Raw genomic sequence first — 21127 nt, 5'->3', positions numbered from 1 at the left:
TTCATTAAAAGGACATTTTATTATCATAGAAACTACCATTTCCAAATTTTAATTCCGAGGTGTATTATTTATAGTATAACGAAATAGTAAAAAATGAAACACCATGAGGATATTTTGAATTTCCAGGCATTTATGCTAGACCAGTGCTTAAGTTGAGAGAAATTAAAGTAAAATAAAATTGCTATCGTTTTATCAATTCATAAAAAAAATCAGGTAATTAAAATAAATCAATTAAAGGGTGTAGCAGTTCCAGAATTTTAACGAAATTATTTCTTTTAATTACAGAAAAACTTCTGGACACCAAATGCAACACCTTTGCTACTATTTATTTATTATTATTAGCCTATTATTAACAACCCTAAGCTATATAATTTGGAAACAAAAGAACGTGCGTATATATACCCTAGTTTTATATTGTCTGATATTTACTTCAGGTCTGCGGTGTTCTCTTTGGCTGGAATGAAAACATTCGTGAGGGTCTCCCAGGTGGCTGTTAAATGCTCTGGGAACCTCCTGACATCACTTCAGGGGGCTGACCTGTGCCTATCTTACTGGCTAGGCAGGTATTGTCCAAACATGTCAAGCAGTAAAGAACCAGTGATCCTAACATCCGCTAACCCGCAAAAAGAGCTGGGCTCTTAACGGGGAAGTGCTGCTGTCTAATATGGGGGCACCACGGGGCAAACGTCTCAATCTGTCAATCAGCCGACCTTTATGTTCTTATTTGTCATGAGAAACACCCACCAATCAGTGTCTCATTACACGCAGCAGTGAAAGTTATTGGGTGTCTGACCTTAGTCAGCGCGAGAAAGATCAGTTGGCCGAAAAATATTTTTTAATCAACAGTAATAAAAATATGTAACGCGCGGTCTGTGGTGATGTCAAAACAAAGGTGAGCTTAAATTATATAAAACACAACTTACTTAAAAAATGTTTCAACGACAATATTCCCGTCTGTCCGATTTTCAATGCCACGCTTGTGAGCGCCGCTGGCATATTCGACTTTCAGACCCATCGGCATATGACATCACAGTACCGCGAGAGTGATTCGAATACTCTGTTATAGAAATGATCTCGCGGTACTTTTGTTAGACGCATACGCTGATCAGTCTTCGCACACATCGTGACTGGCATCTGACAAGGATCTAGAAACTGGATTTGAATAGGCCAGTTTCTGCACTAGTTTATTAAATACATGTTCGAACTTCATCATTTTATATCCAACTAAATCGCTGTGGTGCTCACACAAAACAAGGTTTCTTGTCATTTGTTTTCTCGTCCCATACACACAATCAAAAGACGTGTAGGCCTAGTGTGCGCTTGCCAAATAACACCGACACTTGAATATGTATTTCAATCTTGAAGAACAAATCCCCCTGCACATTTAGTGAAAACATATGCTGAAATAAAATGAACATGTAAAGTGAAAATAAAGTAATGATAGTGCTCGTTTTCAATGGTGGCAATTTTCAACAGGCCCCTAATGAAAAGTATTTAACATATTTTTTTAGGCTAATTGGTGAATTATAATGTGGTGTTGTTTATAAGTTTGGCAAATTAACTCATAACTTGACATTAAATTATTATTTTAGGTTTCAGTTATTGAGTCTTTGCGCCCCCTAGGGACAAGGTATGCAAGTGTTACCATGTAAAAATACGGATACAAGTGGGGTGTTTGAAGAGGTGTGCTTTAGTTAAAATTTTGTCTACATATTATTGTACATTCTAGACTAGAGGGATGGTTGAGTTGACGTCATATTTAATTGGGAACAGAACTGTAATAAACCGGAAAACATCCCTATAATCAGAATGAATGACTAAACATTTCCCTGCATATAACTGTTTATGTCATTTGATGTTATTTATGTGTAACTTCCCCAATGCAATTATTTACTTTATCTGCAGCTTTTGTGGAATAAGATGCTTAATGTAACAATACAGTACCTAAGATGCAGATTTATTGCTTGGTTTTCAAAGTAACACCATTCACTAAAGGCACTGATTCAGACATTAACATATGGCAGAAGATTTAGAATCGTTACAAAAAACAATATGGGCACACGGGCAATAAAGCTACTTTTGTTGCTTCTGAAATGCTTTAAAAATCAAATCAGAAGCAAAAATCATAATAATGGCACACAGACCATTACAGGTACTGTGGCAAAAACAAAACATATCTGCCTAAAATATGTTTAGAGGTATTGTTAAGCAATAATAATGAAAACTTTCTGAAAGCCTGGAAGGTGTAGATTGAAAGTACTGGTATTCGCTAAAACCTTGCAGAGGCCGATCATGTCTCTTACAAATAAAACCACTGATTTAAAAGTGCAAGTGCATCTGAAAAGATCCCAAAGCCTCATGCTACACATATAAGTGCTTCTTGCTTCAAAAATTATAATCATATTTGCACATACACAGAAAACCTGCTTGACTGCCATTTCCTGGACACAAAAAAACATGAAAAGAAATACCTACAGTCATGAGTGGTTACTAAATTGTGTACCACAAAAAAACATAACTGCTGAATTACATCTACAGTCATTTTAAAACGGAATTAATATACCTGATAAGTCCTTTAAAATAAAATCTTAAACTGTACAAAAAATATTTGTTTTGCCAGATAAAATGATAAATGCAGTGATTAGGTCCATTTCAGCACAGCACTCCATAAAACCGGCATAAAAAAACAAGGCACCGTAACATATGAAACATGTGTCAGGGATGATTTTGAGGTCAGCTGGGCGACACTTCTGTGGGTACAATAGATGAAAGGTGAAACGAAGAGCATGAGTCTCTGCGGTGTATAAGTTTAAAGAGCAACTCTTCTTTCTCCTGGCTGAGCTTCTGGTTCTGCACAGACTGTTTCTCCAGCGCCTCCTGCAGGTCAATCTGCTCTCTGGATAGTTGCCTGCAAAAACAAAGAACAGGGTTTAGTTCAACCAAACATTCTGTCATCACACACCCTTATGGTGCTCCAAACATGCATTACCATTATCTGCTGTGGAAGAATAACTTATAGGTATATGATTATAGGTTTAAAAAGAATCTTGACATCTGACTTTTTTTTGCCCATTAAGGAGAGAAGCAGAAGTTCAGACTCATTTTTGTAAACAAGATCAAGCAGATTATTACTAAAATATGTGACACAAAATAATATTTAAATGTATAAATCCGACTTTGGTGACTTTAAGCATGAGTTTCAGGAATGAAAGCAGCAATGTTTTTCTTTCAGTCATAAAGTCATAAAGATTAAGTAATTAATGAATTAATGTAATTAAGGATGAAAAATAGTAATTAAATTATAAATAAATAGATCTTTTCTTCTTCATTTAGTTTATGTGAACTACACCTTGAAGCAACAACTGACATGTAATTAATCTCAAATTTAAAGGGAAATATTACTAAATTAAAACGCCAGGTGGCGCTATATTCAAAGATTTGGATTAAAGATTTAAAAACAATACTTTCATGTAATAAAAAACAAACACTTTTTAATATGAGGGAAAAATGAAACGATACCTGTAGATATTTTAAAATAAATTTAAAATAAATTTAAAATATCTTAAAATATTAACTTTAAATATATTTTTGAGTTATTCAAAACTATAGCAAAATTTAAAAGTTTAAACTTTTCGGTCTGTGTACCCCCTCCCCTTGTGTATGGTACATTCCTTCGCTGTATGACAAAACGATCCCAAACTTAAAATTTGAATTAAACAAAACATATTATATGCTACAATGTAGTGCTGTCGGTTAGTAGCCTTATTTTTCTGAGGTTCAATTACCCAAAATGTAATTAATTTAATAAAGAGAACCACTGTGCTAAGCAGTGAAGTGAGTGCAGTGAAGTCGTACTGTATGAGGCTTTGATAGTTTTCCATCCGGACCCTGAAGTCTTCATTCTGTTGTAAAACATGCAGGAGTTGATCTTCCAATGAAAGATTCTTCTCAACCTGACAATCAAAATGAAGAAGCAGAACATCATAAAAACTTGTTCTTTATCATGGCTCTTAACTAGTTTTTAATGTTCATCTGGTCAATTGCGCATTTCATTTTGCAAACCACACGCCACATGCAAATATACACCATGACTAAACAAATAGCATGCACCTGCTCTCATTTCTGTAAAAAAATGTTCACATTACAATGTTAAGTCAGGATCGGGGCCACTAACCTTTGGCAAAAGAAAAAGGCTAAAAATATCGTTCCACTTGATTAATGCACATAGCAAAATACACAACAACTTTCTTTAAACTTTTTTTTTAAAGACCGACATAATAAATAAATTAAAATAAAAGAGTTCGTACCAGCGTTTCCATCTGCAGCAGCTTGTTTCCCTGGTCCAGTAAACGTTCACGCTTCATTTCAATGACGAACAACAGGCTCTCCTGCTCCTGCTCCCAGAATCCTCCAGGGCTGCCATGGGTCTGATACAGCACAATAGATGCAACTAAATGAACTGTATCTTGAAACCACACTTATCTGATATGTGCTTTGATAATCTTTATTTTTGCAACAACAAACCTCAATATTTCTCTGAAGGTCTCTCCTGAGCGTGGACTCTTCAGCTTTACGCTTTAACTCATTGAAATGCCGCAGCTCTGATGTCAGACTTTCAATCTGTTCCTAAGTTCACAGAAAGTTTAGATGAATCACTTTTGCTATGACTGGCTTAAATTGGGAGGCGCAGTATATCAAGTCAATTCTTAAGAAAGTAAAGCAAATCTGAATAGTGGTGCTACCTTCAAAGCATTCTGAGCCGCTGCATGAGATTCATTTAAAACATTCTTCTCCTCGTCGTGTGATTGCTTTAGCTCTGTTAAGTAAACATCAATTCACATTTCTACACCGAAAATGACTAGATGTACATAAATAGGTTCTAGATTGACATGGATGATCCTGGCAGATGCCTTCTTGTCCGTTTCGTGAGACACAAATACATTCACATAGTGGCAGCTGTTGTTAGTGACCATTAGATGGGCTCTACTGTCTGACCTTCGGTTTCTTTCTGATGCTGTTCTGCGGTGCTCCTCATCTGTTTTTCATGAAGATCACTTAGATCAGCAGTTATCTCGGTCTTCACCTGTTCACACACAGGACATGCATAGCAAAATATGATATAGCATGATAGAATAACAGTGACAGGGTTGCAGTATTTAAAGGTCCACTGTGTAGATTTTTAACACCATCTAGTGGAGAGATTGTGAATTGCAGCCAATGGCCTCTCTTTCGACACACATCGAGAAGATACAGTAACGCCACTGGACATTGTCACAAAACGCACTCTTTAGAGAAGTTTGTCTGTTTAGGACTAATGTAGAAGTACGGCAGTGCAAAATGGTGACCTATGGTGTATGTAGCAGTGGCAGCCGGCGACTTCTTTTTCGAGGGTGCATGATGCAAAGCTCATCACAACATGCACTTAGCCCGTCATGTGCGTGATTCATCATTTCAAGAAACATGCGATGGCGCAATGATATTACGCAGTGCACAAAAATAGTCCCCTGCTATTGAAAGCTATCAGGGGACTATGTTTGGGTGCTGCTTAATATCAAAATCCTTGATTATTACGCCGGAATGAGAGTATAGTTCCTAGCCATATTAGTCTAGAACAGGAGTGGGGAACCCTGGGTCCTGGAGGGCCACTGTCCTGCAGAGTTTAGTTCCAACCCTAATCAAACACACCTGAATTTAATTTCCAAGTGATCGTGAAGACTTGAATTAAATTTTTCAGGTGTGTTTGATTGGGGTTGGAGCGGAGCTCTGCGGGACAGTGGCCCTCCGGGACCGGGGTTCCCCACCCCTGGTCTAGAAAGTCCCAACTTTTAATTTTCCGACGGTCTTAGCACAAGTTGTAACTACAGAAGTTTGAAGTTTTAAATAGGAAAAATATCGAAAACTCTTTGGTCATCTTTGAGCGCGATGCTAATGGTCTAATCAGATTCAATGGATTATGCTAAGCTATGCTAAAAGTAGTACCGGCAGACCTGGAGATTGCCTGAATGGATTCCAAAACAGTAAAAATCAAATGTTTGACTCTAGGGAAGCTGGAAAATTAACCTATTTTCAAAAAAAGTAAAGTGTCACTTTAAAAACTCTTTTGGGAAGAGTGAAGTCATTAGAATTCAATTTCATTTAGGTGTAAAACTGCCTGCAGGTTCTGTTATTGCGCAAGTATAAGGGGAGCTTACACTAAATACTTCACACGTTAGTTTATAATTTTATATTGCATACAAATTTGGTTGTATTCTAATAGAGACTGAGAATTATTTATATATGGTCACTATATCATTGCAAGAACAGTTACAGGTACAGTTCTGTACATTATGTAATATTATGTTTTTAAACAAAACCATATTATATTAAAAAAGTCAGGACACGTCATCTTTTGTTCTTCCTTGTTAAAACAAGTCATGTTCTGCTGTATGTTTAAACATACAAACCAGCCCTCCTTCCAGGGCAATGAATAACATCCCTCCCTGCAAACAGGTTTACCATTGTTGGTCAGGGGTTAACGCAAGGACAGATGTACAAAAGCACTGATTCTCAAGCCCTATACAGACATCAGAACAAACGTGCATACAATCAGTTAAGTTCCCAATTATGTGTTAATGGAAAAGCACGAATTGTTTATCACCACTGGCAGCTTTATAATAACAAGTTGCTGACATAATCTGGGATCAAAATACTAGTCTTACCTGAATGGATTTTAACTTGAAGCTACATGTACTCGAGAAGTTTTCCATTCATTAAAAAAAATAATATACTGTAGGATCAAATACACAGATGGCGTTTTCATTATGAATAGGTTTAAGACTCATAATGGCTTCTCTACCTTCTCTGTAATCCTGTGGACCAATGTACAAACATCTCCAGGATGGTCCTTGAGGAGCTTGTCTCTCTCTTGGTCTCCCGAAGCCGTCAAAACTGCATGTAGGATCTTTAGCTGCCATTCGTAAGCCTTTAATTGACTCTCCAAGTCAGAGCATTGCTCCTCAGATGAAAGTACAGCTAGTGGAGCACAATTGAAAACAACATGTTTTTCTTTTAAGGGTATGTCTGATACATTAGCTACATAAAACAATGCCAGGTTTGCCCAGAGGCAGCAACACAAGCGCATTAGGTGGTCTCTGCACATGGGATCATAGGTACATAAAAAATACTTGATATATAATAAATAACACAGGACATGCAAGGTGTAAACAACCGTTTAAACGTTAACTGTGACATATACTGCTTTTATTTAATGACATGGTGCCCGACAGGTAAATTATGGTTCATTAAAATGTTTTATTGTAAAGAAATCTGTATCCAGGATACTACAGTCACGATGGTTTTAGTCATCTTGTTTATCTAAAAAGACAGATACACAAAAACTATAGCCCTGATACAGTACATTCCCAGAAAATGGTTCAGGGAAATCACTTACCACTCCCATCCTGAAGATTGATGTCCTCCTTTGTTTGCTTCACACCTTCTTTTGCTTTATTTTTCTTCTGAATGAACAGGAATACATACATGTTACTCATTTATATCTGTAGATACTAAATCAATAATTCAAAAGCAAAATGTGTGCAACTTAACCGAAAGGTTTTGTGCATGTCAATATTTGTTACATTCCAAACCAGTCTTACATCGCCAGCAAAATATGTGCTCAGGAGATTGCACAACCATGACATCACCTTTAAATCACTTACAGTAATGCAGTGCATATTCGTAAGCAAATGAAATGCTGCATTTTTTTTTAAATCACTAAACTACAGGTTTTGCATTGCTAGATCCAATCTACATTAAACATTAAAACAGAAAGACAGGTAAACAAAATATAAAGGCTTACTGAAATGTCACAGCCTAAACTTAACCATAAAATACTGCAACGTCTCTCCTGGATGTTGTTTGCTTTAACATTTTCCTTTGAGCAAGCATTGAAATGTAAAGACGTTTATATATTCGTAAGTAAAGAATGTCGCATTGCGGTGTGACTGTTTAAAGATTTCTCAAGGCCAGACCTGTTCAGTAGTGATTTAATGTTTTGAAGTGTACACACCAAATGTCTGTCTGCTAACAACAGGCCCATAAACCCACATCATGGCATCAAACCAGTGCATAATCTCTCTCAATCTTTTGTTTGCAGCTCAAATTTGAGGCTCACCAATTCATAATTCAATTAAAGGTAACACCCTCCAGCAAGAGTCACAAAAGACACAAACCTATTTACTGCTTTATGACTTTTGGGTGTTATGCAATCTAATGAGTATGTTAGCCATGTATTGTACAGTAACTAGTATGTGGTGTTGGAGTTGAACCCATAAACTAACCAAAGCTGATATTTGTGGAATTAAATCATGACATTGCTGCATGCGATATAAATCCCATTTGATCTAATATGGGTCATTGGTCAGTTCTATTTTGGTTGTATACAGCATGAATAAATACATACAAAAAAAGTTATGCATCTAACCCTATGACTGTGTATAATCAACAGCAATGTAGATGTTTAAATATTTAAAAGGAAAACAACACTTTCCATATATCGTTTGGTGATAAAAGGCTTGTGCGTCCATGCAAACTCCAAAAAGTGTTTTGTGCAAACCCAGTCACTTGGTAAACATAGCCAAATTAGGCAGATACAAAACATGGACAGGTTGCACTGGCAAGCCCTCATTCGTAAAAACAACATATTTTAAGAACATAAAGATAAAATACATATTAGAGATTAAATAACATTTGTGTTGTTGTTCATTTATGACAGTTTTTCTATTCAGTCAACTGTATAAAAAAAGAATAGTTTTGCATATTGGCTAAGGCTGAAAGATACTGACCCAAATTTACATCTCAGTAATTTTGGAATGAGTGACGGTACGCTTTGTATTTTCTACAAAGTGGAAATCATGTTTACATGTAGGTCAAAGGCTGTTTCTCAAGTCCAAGAATGCAAAGAACTGACTTGCGTTTGTGGAGACGAGGCCAGGCAACCTTGGGTGAACTAACTCACCCAAGGATGCATCTTTGTGAGAAATGAGACATTCTGCGATCTGCCTGTGGGTTTACCCAAGCTTCCCAGCATATTTTAACTGAATTTAACATTGCACAACTCATATAATGAGATCATTATTTACATTATCAACATTATTTTATTGCATGCTATTTTTGTATCTAGTCATTTTTAGGGTTGCACAATTCTGGGAATATTCAGTGCTAGAAACTTTCCATGGGAAATAACTGGAAGAGTTGCCTAGACGGTTTCAGCAGTAACAACATAAACAAGCGGCTGTCGCGGTCCGCACGTAACTTCCGGTAAACTCTGCTAATCATAAATAACAACAAAGTACTTTAAACATAGTTTATTTATGTAACAAGCAAAAAACAACAACACATAGATTACCTAGGAAAATAACAAATGTTTCGGTTTCGACGAGGCATTTGTTCAAGAGATCAGTTTAGCAACTAGTCAGACCATTAAAAAACGAAACCGGAGGTAAAGTTCGGATCCAGGCGTGTATCACGTGCGTCCGATGAAACCGTCTATAACAGGGAACTTAAAAATATCTCTAGCATAAGATTTTATGCAATTTCAGTTGAATTTCTACCCTGCAAATTCCTCAGTCACATGCACACAGCTTACTAAAGGGCCATTGAGGCCACTCACCCTGCATTCTTTCAAAACATGCTAATTCATATTAGAATGATTTCTGAAGGATTTTTGATCAAATAAATTCAGGCTTTATTAGCGCAAGTATCAGGATTCTTCAAAATGTGTATAACCTTGCATGCATGTTTGCTTATGAATATGATCAAACACAAGTTTTAATTATTTTAAATGATAGTTTATATAATTTTCCTTAATTTCAAAATAATTACCATAAATTTTCATTAAGTTTCCAATTTTGAATATTTCCAAAATTCCCCAGATTATGTTCCCATGGAAAGATTCCGAAAAATTACCGGAAACTTTACGCCCATTTGCAACCCTAGTCATTTTCCACCCACTGGAAATCACATCTCTGATAATGTCGTAGCAAAATTGCTAAAAAACAACGTTATTTTGTGCATTTGGTATAATATAATGTGTTCGCGTGGTTTATGGTTCAAAAACACATTATTTACCACAAATCGTACATTTTTGTAGCTCCAGATTTCACTCTCTTCCTGAAACGCATGGATTTGAAAAGCTCTGTCTCTGATTGGCCAGCTAATCTGTACGGTGTGATTTGCCTGAATACCTCTGACGTCAGCCAGAAATGTGACGCTCCTTACCATGTTTAAAAGATTTAGTTGCTGACAGGAGTTAACTTACAGTCCAAAGTGGGAGGAATTATGATAATGTCGGTCTTCTCTACATCACCAATTCCAGGAAGTAAACTGTTACCTACAATCCGTGTTTGTTGTAGTCCAAGAAAAGAAATTTACGTTGGAGATGATAACTTGTGTCATCGTTTACTTTGGGGTTTGTACCTTTGGCAGATTTTCGCACCGCATTAACCAATCAGGAGCTTGCTCTAGCAGTGACAAGATTACAGGAAGCGAGCGGAGGCACAAAAACAAAACAACAATGGAGGACAATCATCATCATACTTTATTACTTTTACAGGAATTAAAAGAATCTTGTTTGGAAGAAAGTGAGTGAGGAGGTTGAACAATCTGGTAAGTTTACTCAATTTGAGCTATATAAGCCCCTCCCTTGACGCAGATTTACACGTGAATGTCTCAAATTATTAGAATTCAAACTCAAATGTTCAATCGTCCAACCACGCGAGGATATCTTCCGCGTCTGGTATGAATGCACAGTTACACACCAAAGGAAATGTGAAAACGTGAATCGGATAATTGGTGCTCTTTAAATATGGGCGTTATATTTACAAACTGACCCCAGAATTCAAGTTTACATATATATTCTCACCTAAAATAATACTATGCGACACATAAACAGTAATTTTTATGCAGTTTTCTGGCAGTTTCCGCAAAATGCATTTGGTTCCACACAAGTCACCTACCAATGCATCCTCAATAAAAGAGCCGAATCAAGAACACATCCTGAGTTTATGTGAACTTGGCAATGGAACAGTACTTGGGCCGCGACTGATGAAGTTCACAAGTACAGACAAGATTGCATATTGAGAAACTATTCAATGAGATGTCACGGTCACCTTTGTTAAACAGCACATGATAAAAATAAAATGTAAAGACGGGGGTTCCTTCCTATTTGAAAATATACAGCTGCACAACATGCAGTGTACATTTTTGTTGCAAAGAAGAAGGGTTATATCAGAGTCAGACAATACCGATATGGTCTCATCACGCACGTATCCTGGTGGGAAAAATACAGATAACCAAAACTTGATATACCGCCCAGCCCTAATATTGTCTGACCACGTACACTACTGATAATAATAAAAACATTTTAATTGTTTGATTTTAAGGAAGTGATGTGTTTACTTTTGTATAATGCATTTTTTATACTGTAATGTATTGGGTTGGCACTACAGCTGAATTATATTAGATCTATTGAAATAGCTTACTTGTGCATAAACCATTGTCAAGTATGTTTACATGTAATATGACTGTTCACTTTCAAAAGTTTGAATACAGACTCAAAAAGTCTCATGTTAAATCCTGGTTCAAAAACAAAATCCCTTAATTCAAGCATTAAAAGGCACAAATAGCATTTTATGTAATTTTGCACATAATAAAGGTCTACACCGCTTCATTTCACAGTATACAATTAATAAGCAGGATTACTTTCCAAAAATAAATCACGAACTAAACACCAAGGCCATGAACTGCTTTCATAACATAATTCAGTTTAATCAGTTTAATCCACAACACCATTTCGTGCATTTGAAGGCTCTCTTTAGCAAGGAACCAAATGTTCTGAAACTTTAATGAACTCTTGGCTTTATTACACTTCACAGTCATGTGGTTAGGTGCTTTTAATGCATCTGGTGCAGATTGTAAGTGTAAAGCTTTCTCTGTTTAGTCTTCAGAGACTTTTACACGTTTCCAGTTGTCCATGTCAAGTATACTGACACATGGCTATGTGATTAACAGGACCAAATGAACACTGTCTGTCTGGTGTGGGTCACTTTATAGGGCACATTAAAATTGGCAGTGAGAAACTTGGGAGAGTGCATATCACGTTCAAGCCCACTGTATTGAATCCTTCAGCAGTCTGGGCTAATGAAAGCTCGAGCCAGATGTCACAAGAATGCATTAGTTTTTCCCGCACATTAAAACAAAAATGTAATTTTAAACGTGCAGTGATTGCAATACTGGCGTTTCTTTTAACGTAAATGCGGAACTATTTAAATTGAAACAAAATTATCACACGAACATCCCAGATAAAACGTCTTTAACTGGCCGTTGCTCATATCAAAAGCACATTTTAAAGTAAACCGGCATCTGTTTCTAATTAAAACTTTCACAAGTCGAGAAACTAACAAGAGAGCTTTCACGTCGACTAACGCATTAGAGAGGAAGTAACAAGTGATTTGAAATAACAAAACAAGAGAGACTTTCACAGTACAGATATCATTCACACGTGGTGCATACATCTGTAACGCCTCAAAAGTCAAATTGCAACTTTGTATCATTTGTGAACTCACTGAAGATGCTGAACGAAAATTAAAAACGTACCTTTTTCCGGGAGACTTGGCCACAAACTTTGCTGTTGTGACAACCCATGCTCCTCTGCTTTGCCTGCCCCCCTTTCTTGTGTGTAGTAACAGATCGCCTAACCCTTTTTCAAATATGAGCTCTCTCATTGATCGTTGATGCGCAGAAGAGGGGCGATGGGCGGGATCTTCCGAGTCACGGCTGCGTAACAAAAACGCATAAAACAACAAAGAATCTGTACACAGATGCGCAAATTGCCGTCAGCCGCAACTTCCTCGAATATACCAAAACTATTGTACTGTTGAGTTCCTTAACAAAGGAAAAAAATGCAGACATATACATTATTTTGCATAATTAATTTTTGTAACTTAAGTGTGTTTTGACTGGATGATGTTCAATAAACTGTCTTACTAAAAGGTTGAAGTCTCACAATTTAATTTTGAGATTTTGGAGTATCAAAGTTTGATTTCAGTCATTGCTTTTACATTGATTTCAGTACACGATCTTACTTAGTCAATAATAAAGATATAAGTGTTATATTTTCACAGAATGTTTTTTTTATGTTAAAAAGTAAATCACAAAAATGACCTATGGTCACATTTGTGCATCTCCTCCTAACTCTACACTGAGAATCTGTGATAAACTTTTCTCTCATAAGTTTTTGCCTTGGTGTGCACTTGAAGTTTTATTAATAAATGGAAAATTTCCTTGGGTGTGTAAGTGTTTATTAGTAGTTAATGATATGCAAAAGGTACAAATCCCAAAGTAAACGATGGCGCAAGTTATTGTTTCCAAGGTAAATCTCTTTTCTTGGACTACAACAAACACACGGATTGTAGGCAAACAGTTTACTTCTTGGGATTGGTGATGTAGACAAGACTGACATTATCATAATTCCTCCCACTTAGGACTCAGCCTGTAAGTTAACTTCTTTAGCATTGCATTGTGAGCAAATCTTTCAAACATGGTAAGGAGCGTCACATTTACGGCTGATGTCAGCGGTATTCAGGCCAATTACAATGTACCAATCAGCTGGCCAATCAGGGACACAGTTTTGTACAAAATCAGTGCGCTTCAGGAAGAGAGTGAAATCTGGAGCTACAAAAATGTACGTATGTGGAAAATAATGTGTTTTTTAAGCATAAATGACGCGAACACATTGTACTATACCAAATATACACAATAATGGTATTTTTTTGCAATAAAAATAGGTGCCCTTTGAACTATTATGGACATTATTGTTTCTCAACCAGGGGGACAGGACACACTGTAAAAAATTATGTCACATCAACATATATTTTATGTTATTTTAATTTAACAAATAATGTTGAACAATTTCAACTTGTTTTTATAAGTTATGTCAATTTATCAAAAGTCAAAACTTGACTTGCAAAACCAAGTTGTTGTTTTAACATCATGCTGCATTTTTCTTTACAGTGGTCAGGAGATGACTTTAATTATTTAAAATGAAGGAAAACAAGCATTAAAATAACCTAAAACTACTAAAAAACAACATGTTTTCAGTGTTTTTTTATTTTTATAACAGGTAGGCAATACATGTTTTAAGTTATGTCAAGCTCAAGTTTTACAGTGTAGAATTTGTGAGTGGGGGGCTTTAAAATATTGTTGTGGACCATGGGGGGACCTTGAAGTCAAAAAGGTAGAGGTAGTGTTTTTTCATCATGCAATTCTCAGTTTTCACACAGTGAAAATGTAAAGCTAAAATTTCTATATTTGATAGTTCTACAAAAGGGTAATATCATAGAGGCTATTACAGGTCATAACAGGGGTTTGTGTATAGGACTATATACTATACTGTCACCCTGTTGATTCAGAGGAATTCTGTTTAGAGAAACTGTCAAAACAGCAATGAGCCATAGCACAGTCCAGAGATATGTGGATGCGCATGCTGAATGTAAACATAACAGGCATTGTTTATACTGGTCACCAGTTTAAATTTCATCACTCGTGTCATTTTGATTACAGATGAGTTAAACATTAAGTGTGAACTAAATTGAGAGCAAGAATGCGACTGATATTTAAACTATTGAAAATGAATTGGCCATCATAATGTCCACCTTACAGTGGACAAAACATGATATCTGATGTAATCACATTCACTGCTGTATATGGTGTATACAGTAGTATCAGAGATATCTATTTTGGTCTCTTATTTAGTGTATATTAGGCACTAATGTGATACATTGGCTTCGGATCATTTGGGTAAATTGAGACTTTTATTTTTGGCAAAACTCCCCCTATTTATAGCAGGTCTGTTATCAGTCATAAAAGCGATAGAGCAGTTGTTGCTCAGAAGTCTGCGTGATGACAAATTTTCCATTGACGGGCAGCTGCAGCAGAGTCTTGGTGACAATAATAAAGTTAGCTGTCTGTTAGATAAGGTCTGCAGTTATCTACAAGAACAAAAAACAATGTAATCTAATAATACTGCATGATTGTATTTAGCATATGACATGCCAGAGTTAACAGGGTTATCACATAAGAGGTCATGTTATTTTAAAATCAGGTCATTTTAAAGTTTTACTTATGCAATCTTTAGCATGCATTGAATTGAATTGAAATTTTAAATGAAAAGATGACATGTTTTGCAACTGGATGATTCAAGATAGGAAAATGGTTTCATTTTTAATTTCTTTCTCGCAGTGTTGTAAATAAAATGGTGTCCAGACAAACATGATGCTTAATTTGAAATATTTTTCCCATTCCAAGTTTTGTTGGGTGCATGTAGTGTGCTAGTGTGAGAGAGTCTGTGTCACAGGGTGTTGAAAGTGCTTTGTGCAACACAGCTCTTTAAAACAGAACAGACACAGCCTCCTAGACAACCAGAAGATAACATTCTTTCCATTAACCCTCTTACACCACCCCCTTCTGACCCCAGGCATAGTATAAACCTTAAGGTCTCAAAAGGGGTACTTTAAAAAGTAATACTTTGAGACTTTATATATAAAGAGAGAGAGAGAGGGGGGTATGTTTTTCAAGTGATGGTAGATCCATGTTTAGCTGTCAGTAAAACTCAAGAACATGGCTAGTCTTGCTCTGTGTGGACGTCTGCTCTGTTTGACAATCCACCTGGACATCTGGATTGAGGGCTGTATTACACTTTAAAGACAGCCTGTAAAAATCAGGAATGCAAACAATGATGACAGTAATGGAAAAAACAATTGACCTGTTTTGAATTTTTGAATTAGAAACTTTAGGCTTCCAGATTCTTTGCATATTAAAAACAGCCTGTATTTCGAAGCAGGTCAGCCCAGCATGCATTTCAATATTTTATAGACCCCTGATGACGACTGCGTAATCCTGGAAACAGAAGATACGGTATCCCAGACCAAAATGCATGTTTGTTGCCTTCATTTTAAAAACACAGTGTATTGACACATCTTAACATATATCAGTGCCATTGTTTTGTCTCAAGATGCACACCAGTATTGTTTTATGTAAGATTTGTTTGTAAAACTACTTATGTCCTAATGTAACTAAGGCTTAGTCCTGATTAAACTGCCCCATGATGCATTTAACCCTAAACACAAAGACTTAAAGGTGCAGTGTGTAAATTTTAGCGGCATCTAGTGGTAAGGTTTCAAATTGCAACCACCAGCTCACTCCACGTCCCAACCCTCACTTCTGAAATGCATAAAGAAGCTACGATAGCCACCACTGGACAAAAATGTCATCCTCGGAGACAGCTTAGTAAAAAAGTTTGTCTGTTAAGGGCTTCTGTAGAAACATGGCTGCACAAAATGGTGGCTTCCATGTAAGGGAACCCTCTGTGTATGTAGATAAAAACGTCTCATTCTAAGGTTATAAAAACATAACGATTCATTTTAAAAGGTCTTTATACACAACTGATAATATAGTTTTGTATATCATTTTGCATTTCTTTCAAGAGATCCTTCTAAAATTACACACTGCACCTTTAAAGGTCACTTTCTTCCTGATCCCATTAGTGTGTAATGTTGCATAGAGCATAAATAATACCTGAAAACTATAAAGCTTAAAGTTCACTGCCAGGAGATATATATATTTTAACAGAATTTTTATACTTGAACAGAATTCCCCTTTCAAAGCGTACAGCCTGTTTGGACTACAGCCCTCTACTTCCTGATTGAATGATGTCAATAAAAGAGTTTTTGACTAAACTCCACCCACAGGAATACGTCAGTCGCCAGCTTTGGTTCAAATGGCTCTGTTAAGCTAAGCTGCTATTGAATCACAACACCCTAACAAACTACACGATCAGAACTCGATACGTATTTCTGAAAGAGCGACTTCATAGAACAAGAAAGACATCAGCCCGTTTTTAGGATAGTGAAAACAGCACTATAGAGATAGTATAGTAAAATACTATACTAGTAAAATACCATGTTTTTTTTACACGTGAAACGTGAACATCTCTTCCACCATTACTTCACTTCCTAATATAAGACTTACTATCTTTCCCTTTTTCTTGATCTCTATCTATACATTTTTACAAAAAAAAAAAAAAAAAACAAGCAACAAAAACAAACAACCCATGGCTATGTATACTAGACTTGATGAGACTATTTTCAGTGCACTTATGTATTGCTGTTCTTGTGTTGCTAAAATTGCTTCTATTGTTTACCTCATTTGTAAGTCGCTTTGGATGAAAGCGTCTGCTAAATGACTAAATGTAAATGTTATAATGTGCACTGTAAACACAAGCAAAGCTTGAAAACACAGAAAGAATGGGACCTTTAAAACATCTTGGAACAACTAGAACAGATAATTTTTTGTGTTGAGAATAAATAAAAGACTAAAAAAACTACCCATAATGGGTAAATATTGGACAGAACACGTGCTGGGTTAAAAATAACCCAATGTTGGGTTGTTGTTATGCAACCATGGGGTATAATAACTCAGCAGTTAGGTTAAAACAACCCAGAATTGTCAATTTTTAGCCCAGCACGTGTTCTGTCCAATATTTACCCATTATGGGTCAAAATAACCCAGCCATTTTTAGAGTGCAATGATACAAAATATGAACCATATTGGACAGCTGCTATCAAACTTTTGGCAGTCCTTTCTTGAAGGGATAAGTTGATCGAGCAGGTCACAGATAGAATAATGACTACTTCCCAGTTCTATATTCTTTTTTTATACATTATATTTTCACCTACACTTCTCTTCCCAGTTTCAAAATCACCTAAAAATAAAACACAAATTCAATTTCTAGCTTTAAAGTAATTTTAAAGGAAATGCTGTGATGTGGTATTCAAACTTGATTATTTCAGCATTCATGTAAAACGAACAGCTGGTGAAGATTACAAGATGAGAAATGTTTATCACTCAATGAACACATTTTGTTTAACCAACATTTTAAAATGTAAGACTGCCTTTCACAATGAGGTCATAAACTTTGACTTCCTTTACTACAGCTGCGTTTGTCGCCCCCAAGTGTGCAGAATAAAAACTGCAGCTCTCACACCAATTTTATGTGGTGTTTAAAAGTATGACTAAAATGACCATCATGTGAGATAAATTGTTACATTTCTTTAAAAAATAAATAACAAACATTACTTACTGGAAAAGTTGAAAACAACAGACATAAACTTCTAAAATTCAATTGTTTATTAAAAAGCACTGATTGAGAAAACATAATTGATCACATGAGACCTGCATACAAATCAGCAAGAGAACAAAGTCTCACTTACAGTATTTAAAACTTCATTTAAAAAACCTGATTACAAGTCAAACAGTAGTAATCACAGTGTGATTTACAGTAATCACAAATCTCATTGTTTGCTGGTTTTAGAGCTGATTTAAAATACAATTGAATAAGATAATGAGATGAAGATTTGAAATTAAAAATAAGTATAGCAAATAGGCCAACAATTTCTGTGGATTCTGTCACTTAAAACTGATTTGTACCGTGTACAGTAATAAACTCCTTTAGGTTGGTACACTACTTCTCATTTGCCTATGCAAGCACTAGCCCAAAACCCGGAACAGAAACCTTGATCTCGGTTTGTGTTAGTTTTGGGAGTGTAAAGAAAAGCTGATATCGAGGCAACCCAACTCTCCGTCAGAACTTCCTAAAACACCCTGCACTTTATAGTTGCCATTGGTCAGGAAACTGGGGAGTTCAATATCAGGTATGGTGATATCTGACGATGGAAATGCGTAGTCACCCTGGAAAAAAAAAGATGTTATGGCTTTATACTTAAAAAATAAAGACAAAATAAATAAAACACACTACAGATGCGCCATAAAGACCATTTAAACTGTAATAAACTTGACTGTCCCAAAGGGAACAAAAGACTCTCGGGTACACAATACAATTTCACTACCCTACAAACTCTTATGTAAAGGTAAAACAGAACCACTATAAAACTTCACAATACAAATCATAAAAAAGTCATCATGAAACAGTACAAATAATACCTCATGAAACAAGCTCAGGAGGACATACTCACCAGCTTTAAATGGACAATGGCAGGGCAGGCCATATGTATGCAGAGGCTCAGGACAGTCTTGTCCTGGAGGAAATAGTTGATCGAGCAAGTCACAGACATTAGGATAATGACAACTTCCTATTTCCTCTATACATGGTATTTTCACCCACAAACCAGCCACTTCTCTTTTCAGTGTCACATTCACCTAAAAAAAAAAAAAATCAAGAGATCTGTGATATGTACTTAAAGTACCGTGTTCATGGCTTTCTATCATGTTTGAATTTGGATGTGCAGGTTTACAATCCTATGCAAAAGTCACATGATACACATCAAACTGTATGTTTAGGTCATAAAAATGATCTATTAAAGCAGGCCATAAAAGTAGCTGGGATACAACTCAGTTCAGAGGTTCACCATGCAAGATAGCATATAAAACATTACAAATTTCAGCATTTTCTTAATTTTTTTTTTTTGCATAACTTCACACTAGCAAACAATAAATATTTGCATTTGCAAATGTAGTTTTTAACTTCCATATTTTTAATTTAAAAATAGTTTATAATGAAAATATTTCTCATGGTCTTACTTCCTAAATATAGGTGCTGCTATGTGATTCTGTTTTTATAACCCAGAAGAGGAAGTGATCATGACCAAACCCAAACTCTGAAAACCCCTCTTTAAACAAAGAGAATAATTAAATAAAAAATCATTTATTTAAAGATGTTTTCTGTTTCAGAAAAGGACAGATAAAATCCAATCAAGGACAAAACTTTGTCTTAACTCACAGAAAGTGGAGAGGTCAACGCTACGGATGTGGTGCCCGATGCCTCTGCTGTCAAGTGTCCAGGAATAGAAATGGGATCGGGAGAGACTTTCAGTGTCTTCATCTGTGCAGCATCACCTTGCTTACCGCAGTTTTCCCAAGAAAACCCTAACACCTGACCAATGACAGAAATTAACAATTAAAAATCAGTCTACTACACTTGATTATGGTTTATTACAATGTTTTAACATTAGTCATTCACCTTAGTAAATCTCTGGATGTCCCTGCTCTGAAAACTGCACGAGCTCTCCAGTATAAAACAGTTTGCAGCGAACAGAGCGAAAAACACAGTGCGTGTCATTTTGCACACTATATAAGTTAGTCAAATACGCAAAGTGTATCGTTTTTTCTCTAGTTAATCGCAAAATGTAAATCGCGCATGCTCTGAAATCACAGCAAGAGGAGACCTGACAGGGTGAAAGTCCTTATCCAGAAGCAATGAAGACAATGCCAGCTCTCATAAAATCTGCGGCATCTGTACCCCCTGTATGTGTGTGAGAGTATCATGTGAATGTGTTGTGGTATTTGAATGGTTTTTGTTCCGCATTGATATCAACAGCACTGAGGTGTAGAGCGCAGCAGCGACCCCTAAAGGTAGGAGGAAAACATCTGATTATTAATCACCATCATCATTACACACTTCATTAATAATAACAAACACCATTAATCAAAGTCTTGTGTTTCGTATTTGACAACACCTATTGCTCCTAGAACATTTTGTGAACATTTTAGCACAAAACATAAAGGTGTGGCTGTACCACATACATAGACATCACTTGACAGATCGTTGAAATGTAGGCCAACAGCGCCGCCATATTGGGAAGGTCAAGACTGACATAAAGGCGGAGTTTGGGAGTTGAGCCAATTATGACTTTGTCTGAGCTGTTAATGAAATAAAAATATGAAAATTTATATTGAATTTCGGAGTAACTTAAGGCTAAATTGGTTTTATTTCATTTAAACCATATTTAAATACTCTCTCGCTAATCGTAAAGTATTGCAGTACTCTTGTTTGCCGGTAGGTGCCCCCCAAGAACAAACGCTAAACTCCAATGCTAAGAAATACCAAAATCTGACTTTTTCGCCAAGTGTGCACACAATTTGTTGTGGTTTAAGGAGCTCTGAGTATTTACATACATACAGTAGATAAATAAACCCCAGAAAATAGAAACATTAGAATATAAATAACATGTAGAAAAATAAATAAGGCAAAAAACTGTTTTTCACAATTTTTTTATTGCAATTAAAAATTTTCCAT

The 21127-nt window shown here is 36.0% G+C and overlaps 2 protein-coding genes across 2 annotated transcripts; both read right to left on the bottom strand.

Moving 5' to 3' along the window:
- Positions 1–1930: 1930 nt before the first annotated feature.
- On the bottom strand, positions 1931–12790 carry ccdc69 (coiled-coil domain containing 69). Its single transcript, XM_055178330.2, has 9 exons — positions 12634–12790; positions 7430–7496; positions 6836–7011; positions 4996–5083; positions 4743–4816; positions 4525–4626; positions 4308–4427; positions 3856–3953; positions 1931–2908 (listed from the first exon to the last, which is right to left on the bottom strand). Exons 1-9 carry the CDS (start codon positions 12679–12681, stop codon positions 2734–2736), a joined length of 948 nt encoding a protein of 315 aa, XP_055034305.2. The 5' UTR covers positions 12682–12790; the 3' UTR covers positions 1931–2733.
- Positions 12791–18199: 5409 nt separating this feature from the next.
- gm2a (ganglioside GM2 activator) lies at positions 18200–20416 on the bottom strand. Its single transcript, XM_055178331.2, has 4 exons — positions 20072–20416; positions 19832–19984; positions 19069–19251; positions 18200–18783 (listed from the first exon to the last, which is right to left on the bottom strand). The coding sequence occupies exons 1-4, from the start codon at positions 20168–20170 to the stop codon at positions 18625–18627; spliced, it is 594 nt and encodes a 197-aa protein (XP_055034306.2). The 5' UTR covers positions 20171–20416; the 3' UTR covers positions 18200–18624.
- Between the last annotated feature and the right edge of the window lie 711 nt (positions 20417–21127).

This window comes from Misgurnus anguillicaudatus, chromosome 16 (genome assembly GCF_027580225.2).
Source record: "Misgurnus anguillicaudatus chromosome 16, ASM2758022v2, whole genome shotgun sequence".
NCBI classification, from domain to species: domain Eukaryota; kingdom Metazoa; phylum Chordata; class Actinopteri; order Cypriniformes; family Cobitidae; genus Misgurnus; species Misgurnus anguillicaudatus.
This window is presented reverse-complemented; position numbering and strand designations above follow the sequence as displayed.